Below are 13,856 nucleotides of genomic sequence, written 5' to 3'. Positions count from 1 at the left end.
TGAGGGCAACTTTCTTTGTTCTTAGAAGTTTTGTGAAAATATTCATCACAGATAAAAAAATATTATTGAGATGTTTGTAATTAACAGTCATTTAAAATTTTTCAGGTCTCAGAAAGATTCCAGCAGCTAATGAAGCTCTTTGAAAAGTCAAAATGCAGGTAGTTAATGGTTCTGCTACAGGAGACTAGTAAATATCTGACACTGTAACTGTGCAGTTAATGGCCTGTTAGTCATTAAAAATATGAATAGTGGGTGAGAGACATCCAGTTGAGTTTCTGTGTCAGTCAGAGGTTGGAGGATGGTTGCTCGTGCAGGAAGGTCGCCTCATCCATAGGGACGTGCTCAGAGTGAAGCCTGCTGGAGCTCAGACCAGCATGGCGTGTCTCCTCAATGTTTGTTTGTTTTCTGAAGTATAATTGACATACCCTATTAGATTTCTCCTCAACCTTCTGATTGCTGATAAGTCTAAGATGTGAGAGGAATCCATCTGATGATTAACAAAAAAATTTTTAGATTTTTTTTGATGAAGAAAAATAAAACATTCTTGAATAGCACATATTCCACAAGCAATGAACTCTGTATGTAGTCTTTGAAATTTAGTATTTTTCAAATTTTAATCAGGAGTAGCAAATAATTTAAAATATAAAATCTACATCATTCGTAAACATATCCATTGTCATCTGAATAGATGACATGATTTACCAACGTAAATTATTAATGATGTTCACAGACATGTTTTCTTCGTTTTAGTCATTCCCATACAGGCTTATAATTATTTAAGCCATTCCTGTACAGGCAATAATTATCAGGTTTTTTTCTGTAAGACCTGAACCATTTGTTTAGATATTTTGGACTTTACATAAGGAAAGTTGTAAAAGTACTTTAACCTATCACTATCTTTCAATTTATTTGTAGTCCTAATTACTTGAGTGCAGAACACCCAATTTCAAATTAAATTCAGTTCAAATTAAATCTGAATAGAATCCATATTTGAACATAGATTTTAGTGTGAAGGGTCCTTATATTTTTGAGGTTTAAATCAACTTCTGGACCCAATGTAAATTTTATTGTCTGGATAATCTGTTAATTTCAATATCCTCTTTAAGCAACTAGTTTGCTAATGAGGTCTTCAGAAGATATTTAGCAGTTTACTGTGAAGTTAAAATAATTCAGAATGTAAGATTGAATAATGGAGAATTTAAATAGAATAAGCTTATTCTTTAAGAACCTTTTTAAATTGCCTGATTATTTTTCAGATTTACTGTGCTTTAAAAGTTTTTACTGGCTTTAAGAAATAAAGCTGAGTTTTTATTTTACCTGAATTTTATCTTAAAATGTGAGTTCCATTCTCTTATGAAGATAATACTTACATTTATGAAAGAATTACCTTGTATCTGGAAGTGATGCTTATTAGTTTGAAATGTCCAAATTCCATTACAGATCTAAAATCTTTAGTGGATTTGTTACTTGAAATTTTATTTGCTTGCATGAGAGCAAAATTTTTTTCCATCCAAGTGCTATAAAGTCTCATTAGATTCTTGTCAGAGTCAGAATATAGCAATAAAGTTACCAGTCTGATTCAGTAAAAAGCTAGTTCTTTATCACTGATACTATGTGAGTGAACTCATTTAAAGAACAACACCTTATAAAATGGTCATCAGAAAAATAGAATCATAACTTCAGCATTTTCTTACATTACAGATAAATTGCTGAATTCCTTGGAGTCTTGATTGGTATTGCATATTTCACAGAAGTGGGGAATTACTCATGTTTTAAACGGGGAAATAGAGGGCAGTTTTATGGCATATTTGATTACAAGTAAAAATCTCCATTTGCTCTTGCTGACGCTTTAATCTCAAGTCAGCATGTTTGGCTTGTTCCGGTCATCAGTCTTATTTGCTGACTTGTTATTGGTCAAGATATTTATTTTTGAACAGAACTTGTTATTAAGATAAAAGCAATGACGAAATGGCATTGAAACCTCAAAGAAATGACTTTCTTTTCTAGATTTGTCAAGATAATTTTGTAGCATTTGAAACAATGATTATTTAGTTCATTTTCATCCATTTATTTGCTTTTCTAATTGCCTCTCATTTTGGTACATTGTAAAATAATTTAAATAGTGTATATGTAAATATGTATAATTACAATGATGTATAATACTTTGTGTATAGGTGTGTTGGTGTGTACATACACACGTAAATGGCGTTGCCTAGCCAAGGATTTTTTTATCTGTATAAAACTTTTTGTATAAAGTTTGTTTTCAATACCAGTGATGTATAAATAAAGCCTTGTAAAGTTCTGTTATATTTTGATTAGAATATTTCTTCTCGTGTGTTTAGATTATGATTAAAAGGGAAAAAAGTAAAACTCACAAGGGACATGGGGCTGTTTTGAAGTGGTTCTTGGTGGGGGTATGGCTGGCTGAATGACTGTGAGTAGATACTTAGCGAAAACCAGTTGCCTTTGCCTGCTTTCTCACACCAGGTACTAGTAGTGAACCAGACCTCTGCTGCAGGTGTCCTCACAGAATCTGGGCAGCACAAAACACTTTTGGGTGAAGATTTGGGGAAAACAAGTAAGGATTGACTAGTTTGGGCATTATTTATTCACTCCTCCTCCTCCTCCAGACTTACAAGACTAATGGGTTACAATGTAGGCCCTAGACTTTAGGAAATGCCTTAGGAAACTGCCATTTCTCCCCTGGTGTCTGAAGAGAGAGATATGGTTGAAGGGTTACTTCGTAGGTAACAAACAAATAATTTACTGTGGTTTTTGTAGTGTTGGGGCTGTCCACTGTAGGGCTTCATCTTCTTCCTTCTCTTTTGAACTCCCACCATAGCCCAGATTGCTGCTCTCAGCCTTTCCCCAAGGCATTCAGCTACTCAGAAGAGCCCATACCACCAAATTAGTGAGTTCATAAGCCAAAGTAAAGTGATTACCAAGAAATGCCACTGGTTTAAAAGAAAACTCGATTATATAACACCATCAGAATCTAAAATTAAGCCCATAAACAGAAAACAAAGGGAAAAGTTTAGCAGTGTGGTATAAAAATAAGAAATAATGAGCCAGGTTGAAATATAAAGAAACTTATTTAAAATGACATAATAAAATGGAATAAAAATTGAATGGGTACAGCTGATGAATGAGTAAGTTGGAAAGTCAAACAAATTCTCCCAGAAAGAAGCATAAGAGAAAAAAAGAAGACATGAATGCAGACTTAGGTGAGATGAAGGGCAAAGGAGATGTGCCACCATTCAAGTAACAAAAGAGATCCAGGATAAGAAAAAATTAAAGATTGAAATGGCCATGAAGTGCCAAACAAGAAGAAAGTACCCACATCTAGACACATAATGATAATGAGAAAGATCTAAAATTATTCTTGTAAAAAATAGAAGTTTTTCTTGTATAAAGGAACAAGAATCAGGTTAATCTGTCTTTTCAAGAGCAAGGCTGGCTGTAAGGAAACCTTTTTTAAAGTATTGGACCTAAAGTTTTACATTCATTTAAATTGTTCTTCAAATGTGAGGGCTTAACAAATATTAACATTTACCAACCAAAAATCCACATCGTAAACATTTTTTTGAGAAAATGCTCAGCAAAAATAAGTCCAGGAGATATTAATAGAGCTAGACAGTAAGAGTGGTTAGATACCTGGGTTCAGTGTGGATAGGACGAGAAAGAAAAAAGAAAATACATCCATAATTAATTTTAGACAATATCAACATGATGGAGAGTCAAGGGACAGAGAGAATGTTAGAATCCTTGCCTTGTTAGGACGAAAGAACAAATATAAAAACGTTGAGCTTTAAAAATTAAAATCTGGTAGGGCACCTGGGTGGCTCAGTTGGTTGAGCCACTAACTTTGGCTCGGGTCCTGATCTCATGGTTCCGTGCATTCAAATCCTGCATCGGACTCCCTGTTGTCAGCATTGAGCCTGCTTTGGATTTTCTGTTTCCCTCTCTCTGTCCCTCCCCGCTTGTGCATGCATGCACTCTCAAATATAAATATTTAAAAAAGACTAAGCTTAAAAAAATAGCCTGGCACTGAGAAAAAAAGTAGCTCTGTAAATTTGCACAAAGTGAATACTTGTGTAACACCCATCCAGGTCAAGAATGAGAATTTTTGCCAGCCCTCCGGAGAGCCCCACTCCCAATTCCTGCTTATAATCCATCCTCCTAGAGATCAGCACTACTGCTGACATTACTGTAGGATGGTTTTCCCCGTGTTTGACCTTTGAAATGGAATCCTACATCATATATACCTTTATTTGTCTTCTTTTGTTCACTGTTAGGTTTGTGAGCTTCTTCCATTTAGGTTGTTTCCAGCTTGGGGTTTCTTTTTTTTTTTTTTTTTTACAAATAGTTTATTGTCAAATTAGTTTCCACATAACACTCAGTGCTCATCCCCACAAGTGTCCTTCTCCATGCCCATCCCCCCTCCCCCCAGCTTGTTAACCCCAAGCACTTAATAGTGCTGGTCTGAACATTCTTATACATGTTATATGGACACATTTATGTTGGACATGTACCTATTAGTGGTATGCAGGTTTGAAGCTTTAGTAAACACCGCCAAACAGTTTTCCTACGTCCGTTTATCCATTTATAGTTCTTCAGTAGTGTGAGTTCCAGTTTCTGCAAATGTTCTCTACCACTCAGTATGATAAGTCTTTAATCTTAACCATTCTGGTGGAATGATATCTCCTGAATGTTTGTTGGCCATTTGAATATCCTTTTTTGGTAAAGTCCCTGTTCAAGTCTCTGATCTCTTTTATTAATTTGTAGGAATTGTTTATATATTCTGGATATGACCTCTTTATTTTGAATGTGGAAATCCTTTTTCCCACTTTGTGGTTTGCCTTTCCTTGGATCACATATTTTTTGATGAGTATACATTCTTAATTTTAATGAAGATTTGTCATTTTTTTAAAAATATTTTTATTTATTTCTAGGAGAGAGAGAGAGAGAGAGAGAGAGCGTGAGCAGGGGAGGGTCAGAGAGAGAGGGAGATACAGACTCTGAAAGAGGCTCCAGGCTCTGAGCTGGCAGTCAGCAACAGAGCCCGATGCGGGGCTCAAACCCACGAACCACGAGATCATGACGTAAGCGAAAGTTGGACGCTTAACCGACTAAGCCACCCAGGTGCCCCGATGATTTGTCATTCTTTTAATGTATAGTAGTATCTGTTGAAGATACCTTTATCAACTCCAAGATGATGAAGACATTTTCTTGTGTTAATGTCTGAAACTTTTATTGTTTTACCTCACACATTTACATCTACAGTTTACTAGCACTTGATTTTTTTTTTTTCGGTAGGATGTGAGGTAAGGGGTTATTTTAATTTCTATTTAAAAACATTTTTTTGTTTTGTTTTGGGGGGAGGGTCGGCGAGGGGGGGAGAGAGCGAATCCCAAGCAGGCTCTACAATGTCAGCACAGGCCCAATGTAAGGCTCAAACTCACAAATCACAAGATCATGACCTGAGCCAAAATCAAGAGTTGGACACAACTGATAGCCACCCAGGCTCTCCAATTTCTAGTTTTAAAAAACATCCAGTTGACCAAGTCTCATTTGGTATAAAGACTCCGTACCCCACTGCTCTTCATTGCCACCTTGGCAACAAGTCAGGTTCCCATATATGCATGAATTTCATTCTGGAATCTCTGTTTTGTTTCTTGGTCTATTTGTCTAATCTTGCATCCATTTATCTCTCTTTTTACCTGTTTTTTTTAAATTTAAGTTTTAGTTAATATACAGTGCAATATTGGTTTCAGGAGTAGAATTCAGTGATTCATCAGTTACATATAACACCCAGTGCTCATCACAAGTGCCCTCCTTTGTACCCATCACCTGTCTAGCCCATCTCCCACCCACCTCCTTTCTTCAACCCATAGTTTGTTCTCTATCATTAAGAGTATCCTGTGGTCTGTTTCCCTCACTTCTCTTCCTCCACCTTCCCATATGTTCATCTGTTTTTTTCTTAACTTATACATGAGTGAAATCATATTCTCTGATTGACTCATTTCACTTAGTATAATACATTCTAGCTCCATTCATACCACTGCACATGGCAAGAGATCATTCTTTTTGATGGCTGAGTAATACTGCATTGTGTATGTGTGTGTGTGTAATATACATGTACACACATACATAACACCTCTTCTTTATCCATTCATCAGTTGATGGACATTTGGGCTCTTACCATAATTTGGCTATTATTAATAATGCCGCTGTAAACATGTACCTGTTTGAGTACTCCTTTGAGTCTGTATTTATGTATCCTTTGGGTAAATAATAGTGCAATTGCTAGGCCATAGGGTAGTTCTATTTTTAGTTTCTTATCACTCTCTTAATTACTATAACTTCATAATAAGTTGTGATATTAAGTAGACTGGTTGCATCACTTTGTTTTCTTTCCTCACTATTGTAGTAGATATATTTGGCTCTTCACATTTCCACATACTGATTCCACATACGTGTTAGAATCAGGTTATCAAGTTCCACAGATATGAATCAATTTGGGGAGAATTGACATGTTTACAATGTTGAATTTTCCAGCCCTTGAGCATGATATATTCCACCATTTATTGTAATTATTTAAATAATTGTGTGTGTATGTGTGTAATAAGTCTTGAATATTTTACATTAAATTTTTCTTAGTATTTGATAGTATCTGATCCTGTAGTAAATTATTTAGTTTGATTTTTGGTATACAGAAATACACTTGACATTATACTTGCTGAACTATCATATATGTGTCAGAAATTTATCTGCAGATTCTTTTGAATTTTCTGTACAAAATCATGGTTTTATTTCTTCCTTTATAATCTGTAAGCCTTCTTACTTTTTTTTTTGCACTGTCAAAGACCTTTAATACAAGAAAGTTTAGAATTTGATACTAGTGAACGCTATCAGACTAGTGAACTAGTCTTATTCCTGATTTCATAGTGAAAACTTTCAATATTTTATCAATATGAGGTTTCCTATAAATTAAAAACAAAACAAAAAAACTAAAAATCCCACTATAGTTTAAGGCAATTTTCTTCTATTCCTAAGACCTTTTTTTTTTTTTAAAATCCTGAATGGGGGTTACTGGGTGGCTCAGTTGGTTAAGCGTCAGATTCTTGATTTTGGCCTTGGTCATGATTTCATGGTTCGTGAGTTCAGGCCCTGCATTGGGCTCCATGTGGAGACTGCTTGGGATTCTCTCTCTTCCCTCTCTCTCTGACCCTTCCCCACTTACATGCATGTTCTCTCTAAAAATAAATTTTAAAACATCATGAATGGATGTTTATTTTTATTGAAATGTTCTTTTATTTTGTAAATGTGAATTACACTTATTTTTACATTTTAAACAAACCTTGTAGTCTCAGAATAAGCCTATGTTTGGGGCGCCTGGGTGGCTCAGTGGGTTAAGTGTTCAACTCTTGCTTTTGACTCAGCTCATGATCTCAGTCATGAGAGTGAGCCTGGAGCCTGCTTGGGATCCTCTCTCCCTCTCTCTCTCTGCCCCTGCCCTGCTGCATGCCCTGTTCTCATACACATGCCCTCTCTCAAAATAAATAAACTTAAAAAAAATTAGTCTCACTTTAATGTGATGTATTAGATCCTCTGTATATATATTAGATTTGGTTTGCTAATGTTCTGTTTAGGATATTCTGTGGGTTTTTAATTTTTTGTGAGATCTAAAAAATTTTCTTTTCCTAATGTCTTCTCAGGCTTTGGTATTCAGGTTATTACACTGACTTCATAAAATGCATTGGAAAGTGTTCTTTTTTCTGTTTTTTTTTTTTTAAATACTTTTATTTATTTCTAGGAGAGAGAGAGACTTTTTTCTGTTTTCTGTGAGAGGTACATGATGAATTGTGAAAGACATGAGCATAAACCCATTTGGTGAACATAGTTTGCTGTAAAATGAGTTTCTTGGACAGAAAATGTGTGGAATGTGATAATGGTGAGCAGGTATTCTGTAATGTCATTCCAAGAATATTGTTGCCTTCCCCTCCGTGGATAGAGTCAGTCTGATGTAATACATCTGCTACTAGGTAGCTGGTAGTCCATATTTGGACTCAACTTTGACTTCATGCTTGATAGGTGAAGCCTTACACAATGGAGGTATCAAGAAGAGCTGTGGGGAGGGGAAGTCCATGTTGTTGAGCCCATACAAAGCCTCCTTTCTTGCCCTATGGCCATTTTTTACATGGGTCCACTAACTAAGCACTGGATTTGCAAGGGGAAAGAGACTCATTTCCAGAATGTATTATCCTGTCCATTTCATGGAGATTCTCTTCTGCAGTGAACATTCACCTGGGACACAATCTTCACTCTTTGTGTACAATGTTAGAAGTCCATTCACACTGCTACTTCCCTAGACTCTGTCATATATCGAATTCTGTTCTAAGTCTTTAACCATCCAGTGAAGCTTTTAACCACTGTCCTTGAATAGATTCTAGCTTTGGCCCTCTCCCTAAGTGAAGGAAGGAGATGACTATATATATTGTTATAAGTTTTTCACCCTGGATTGCCTGGGTGGCCCAGTTGGTTGAGCAACCAACCTCGGCTCACATCCTAATTTCACAGTTCATGAGTTTGAGCCCCATGTCAGGCTCTGCACTGGCAGTGCAGGGCCTGCTTGGGATTCTCTCTCTCTCCCTCTCTCTCTGCCCCTCCCCCATGCATGCTTTTTCTCTCTCTCAAAATAAATGAGCAAACTTAAAAAAAAAAAAAAGTTCTATATTTCTTCCATCCCCATCCTTGGGGAGAGTTTCCCTTTATAATTCTGTTCTGATTGGGGGTGTAATATTATAGCAGTCTATTTCCGGCTTGTGTTAGCATGTAATGCAGAAACACCTGGAAACCAGACCCAAATCTTTTTCTCCTCACCTAACTGGTTATAAGGAGCTGCACATGAGACTATAGATTTGGGTTGAGTGAGAAGAGAAGCAGATACAGTATTATATACTAGAATCTGAGCTACCTGCTTATGTAACTTGTAATCTCCAGACCTGCCTCTGCCTGCTGTTTTATATAACACTCCCTCTTACTGATGAATGCTGCTTTTAGTACTTTTTGGTTGGGTGGTTCAGATAACACCCAGTTAATTCTGGGCAGCTTGGGTCACCTGGTCATTTGATTTCTTATGGTCAGGTATTCAGTCTCCCACAAGGCATAGCTTTGCTATAAAACCCTGGAGGTATGCACTCTGATTCTTTTATTGAAGCTTACCAGAGACTTCATGCAACATATTTATTAGTTGCTTATTTACAGTCTCTGAGTATCTTCAGATTCACTGGCATTTTGCACTGCTTTTGTACTACAGCCTGAACTTGCTGCAGAGCCTTTTCTTTGGTCCCCGGTGAAAACTGACAGCTTTACAGGTTGATCATTTAGTGGGTCAGATAACACATCAAGTGGCCTCTAGAATTTATAAAGGCTTATCTGCTGGAGGGTGGCTCCAGCCGGTGCAGGGGTCCCTGAAGGATGGACGGTGACGCCGAGAGAGAGTGAAAGAGCCCCGAGACTCTTTCTGATCACCAGGCAGGCATCTCTGTCCTGTCGGTTTTGGTTTCTTATTTAAAGGTCCGGGGCGCCTGGGTGGCTTAGTCGGTTAAGCGTCCGACTTTCGCTTAGGTCATGATCTCGCGGTTCGTGGGTTCGAGCCCCGCGTCGGGCTCTGTGCTGACTGCCAGCTCAGAGCCTGGCACCTGTTTCGGAGTCTGTGTCTCCCTCTCTCTCTGACCCTCCCCTGCTCACGCTGTCTCTCTCTCTCTCCTAGAAATAAATTTAAAAAAATATTAAGAAAAAAAGATGACTATAAAAATAAGTTTTATAAGAATAAGTTTTATAAGAATTAACTTACGTTCTGGGCCCTTTGTCTCGGGCCCAGGCTCAATTGTAACTTCTGTGTTCTTAACCCCCTTTATTATGTAAGTCTTGGATCTGCAAGGCCCATAGGAAGAGCCTTTTGACAGTCATCCACAGTGCTTTCATCTAAAATCTCTTTTGAAAAGGCAGGAATATGCTTTTCCTTCTGAGGAATCTATGTGGGGAATATCGGTCTGATCTGGAATATTGTGAGGCCTGGTCAATATCAGCAGGCTCATTTCCAACATGAGCCAGTAGTAGCAGAAAGAGATACCAGTTTTCGTTTCTCATGGCAGGAGCTGTGCAAACGCTGCCATTTCCTCGCTGTGACTGTCATCCAGCGAGGCCAGTGTGGCTCCTTATCCAGCACTTATCCAGCATTGTGGGTTTTGTTTTGTTTTTGTGCTTATTTTAGTGCAAAGGACAGCAACTTATCTTTCACTTTGTAAAGGACAGACCTCCAGAAACTTCACTGAGGTGGCAGGTCCCTTCATTTTGGGGTGGGGGAGATTTTATATCCTGCCTTGTGGCTTGCATGTCTTATTACTAAAGCACCTACCATATTTGCTACTGCTTTCTCATCAGATCCAATCAGTATAATGTTGTGGCCCAGTCTAATGTTCTGGGAGATGTCAAGACTAGTCTAGACTTCTGTGGCCTTGATTATGGCAGAGGAGGAAAATGGCCTTCAGATAACATGGTGACAAGTGTATTATCTGTGATCCATTTCAAGTTTTTGTGAAGGCTGTAAGCTCTATGTCTAGATTCAAAGAAGCAAAGGGAAGGGGTCGGGAGGAAGCATCTAGAGAAACATAATTTAGTGTCAGTGTTATAGTTCTCAGTTTGGTGTGGATAATGGATTTCATTCTACTATTAAAAAATAAATTTTGGGGATACTTGGGTGGCTTAGTCATTTGAGCATCTGACTCTTGATTTTGGCTTAGGTCATGATCCCCAAGGTCATGGCATCAAGTTCCACATAGGGCTCTGCTGAGTATAGAGCCTGCTTGGGATTCTCTCCTGCCCCTCTTTTTTACTCGTGCACTCCTTTCAAAGAAACAAACAAACAAGTAAGTAAGTAAATATATAAAATTTTAAAAAGATTTCTTGCATGGAAGAATAATGGCAGTATGTGTGCCTTGATACAAAGATTATGACTGATTTGATTCAGTGCACTTGAGGTATATTTTAAAAATTAAATGCATCTTGAGGTGCCTACGTCCTGACATTGTGATAGGAGCTGGTGACAAAAAGATGAATCATTCTTCCTCTGAAGGAGTTCGGCTTCCCGGGAAAACACACACCCAACAAACTGTGAGAAGTGGTATACTAGTGTCACAAGGAACAAGTTGGGGTGACATAGAGGAAGGGCTGTATGATCTGATCCTTGAAGGACACCAAGGCAGAGAAGATTTGGGGAAGGCACAGATTTAGCTTCTTGTGGGCAAATTACATGTATTTAATCAAAATTTTTGTCTAGGGAATACATTTATGTGGTTTGAAAATCAAGAAACTTTGGGACACACACACACACACACACACACACTCATATCAATGGAACAGAATAGAGAACCCAGAAATGGACTCATAAATGTATGGCCAACTAATCTTTGACAAAGCAGGAAAGAATATCCAATGGAATAAAGACAGTCTCTTCAGCAAATGGTGCTGGGAAAAGTGCTGGAAATGGTGCTGGACAATGACATGCAGGAAAATGAACCTGGATCACTTTCTTACACCGTACACAAAAATAAACTCAAAATGGATAAAAGACCTAAACATAAGACAGGAAAGCCAGTAGAGTCTTTGAAGAGAAAGCAGCCAAAAACCTGTGACCTCAGTCACAGCAACTTCTTACTCAGCACGTCTCCAGAGGCAAGGGAAACAAAAGCAAAAATGAACTATTGAGACCTCATCAAATAAAAATCTTCTGCACAGCAAAGGAAAGAATCAGCCAAACTAAAAGGCAACCAACAGAATTGGAGAAGATATTTGCAAAAGACATCAGATAAAGAGTTAGTATCCAAAATCTATAAAGTACTTATCAAACTCAAACCCAAAAAACCAAATAATCCAGTGAAGAAATGGGCAAAAGACATGAATAGACTCTTCTTCAAAGAAGACCTCCAGATGGCCAACCAACACATGAAAAAATGCTCAACATCACTCATCCTCAGGGAAATACGAATCAAAGCCACTTCACACCTGTCATAGTGGCAAACATTAACAACTCAGGCAACAACATGTTGGCGAGCATGTGGAAAACGAGGAATCCTTTTGCACTGCTGGTGGGAATGCAAACTGGTGCAGCCACTCTGGAACACAGTCTGGAGGTTCCTCAAAAAATTAAAAACAGAACTACCTTATGACCCAGCAATTACACTACTAGGTATTTGTCCAAGGGATGCAGGTGTGCTGTTTCGAAGGGGCACATGCACCCCAATGTTTATAGCAGCGCTATCGACAATAGCCAAAGTATGGAAAGAGCCCAAATGTCCACCAATGGATGAATGGATAAAGAAGATGTAGTATATATATGCAATAGAGTATTACTTGGCAATCAAAAAGAATGAAATCTTTCCATTTGCAGCTACGTGGATGGAACTAGAAGGTATTAATGCTAAGTGAAATTAGTCAGAGAAAGACAAATAGCATATGACTTCACTCATATGAGGAATTTAAGATACAAAACAGATGAACATAAGGGAAGGGAAGCAAAAATAATTTATAACAGGGAGGGGGACAAAACATAAGAGACTCTTAAATATGGAGAATAAACAGGGTTACTGGAGGTGTTGTGGGAGGGGAGACAGGCTAAATGGGTAAGGGGTATTAAGGAATCTACTGAAATCATTGTTGCACTATATGCTAACTAACTTGGATGTAAATTTAAAAATAATTTAAAAAAGTAAAAATCAAGACAGTATAAAATATATCATTGAGTCTTTCTATCTTTTCCTTTGTCTACCCTATTAAAGTAAATCTCGTATTAATTTCTTATGTATACTTTTACCACTTCTTTATGCATTTTCATTTGTCATCTCTTCCATTTTCTTACAAAAAGATAACACACATTTTAGAGTTACGTACCTTGCTATTTTAATTTCATAGTATATGCTGGAGAATATTCCATATCAGTACATTTCCTTATTCTTTTGTACAACTGAAAATATAGCATTGTGTGAATTTATCATAGTTATTTAACTACTTCCCTACTGATGGACATGCTGGCATTTCCTATCTTCTGCAAATGCAAACAGTACTGTAATGAATCACTTTGTACACATATTTTATACATGTGCATGTAAACCTGTAGACTAAATTCCTGTTTGGGTATAATTGAAGGCCAGAGTCATAGTTTAAATTATGTTCATGAGCACACATCCTGGGACTGGGAGAGGACTGGCTGAATGTGGTGAGAGTGAACTACTATGTTTATTAAGCCATGGTGTCTCCTAAATATGAGATAGTCATCTATGAATTTCACATATTCCTTAATCTGAGGTTGACATTGTCATAGAATGTTCTTACAAGTGGAACGTGGGATTTAATTTCATGCTCCTAAGAACTACCTTTATTTTATTTTATTTAACATTTAAAAAAAATAATCTCTACACACAATGTAGGACTCAAACCCACAGCTCCAAGATTGAGAGTTGCACACTGTGCCGACTGAGCCAGCCAGGCGCCTTTACAATGTTTTGAAAATCACTCATCTCGACCTTTTATTTTGCATTTCTGTTTTTCTGTAATTGGTGTGGTTTTCCTTTGGCATGGTAATACCTTTTATCTGAGGAACACCAAATTCTCTGCTAGGAACCTGATAGGTTAACCCAGTTCCTATCATTTCTCACACTTTCTCCTGGGAATCTCTTATTTTCTCACTGTAGGTCTCTCTGAATCTCAGCAGATGAGTGACTTGATACAAATGAGCTTTCCTCTTCTGGTGCTGCAACCCTCTATGACTCATACTTCCTTTTTTTTAACATTTA

General features: G+C 37.5%; 1 protein-coding gene across 3 annotated transcripts in view; it reads left to right on the top strand.

The window, feature by feature from the left end:
• Positions 1-2,307, top strand: part of CASP8AP2 (caspase 8 associated protein 2) — a 36,890-nt gene extending 34,583 nt beyond the window's left edge. For 2 of the 3 annotated variants that reach the window (XM_077750236.1, XM_077750237.1), the window contains one exon: positions 106-2,307. In XM_077750236.1, coding sequence (XP_077606362.1) covers positions 106-162 — 57 coding nt within the window. In that variant the 3' untranslated portion in view covers positions 163-2,307. The remainder of the gene's footprint in view (positions 1-105) is intronic. The other variant, XM_077750238.1, reaches the window with a different exon arrangement.
• Positions 2,308-13,856: the final 11,549 nt, after the last annotated feature.

Source organism: Crocuta crocuta, unplaced genomic scaffold (assembly GCF_008692635.1).
Source record: "Crocuta crocuta isolate KB4526 unplaced genomic scaffold, BGI_CrCroc_1.0 scaffold9, whole genome shotgun sequence".
Lineage (NCBI taxonomy): Eukaryota > Metazoa > Chordata > Mammalia > Carnivora > Hyaenidae > Crocuta > Crocuta crocuta.
The sequence above is the reverse complement of the archived record's forward strand: the minus strand, read 5'-3'. Positions and strand labels throughout refer to the sequence as shown.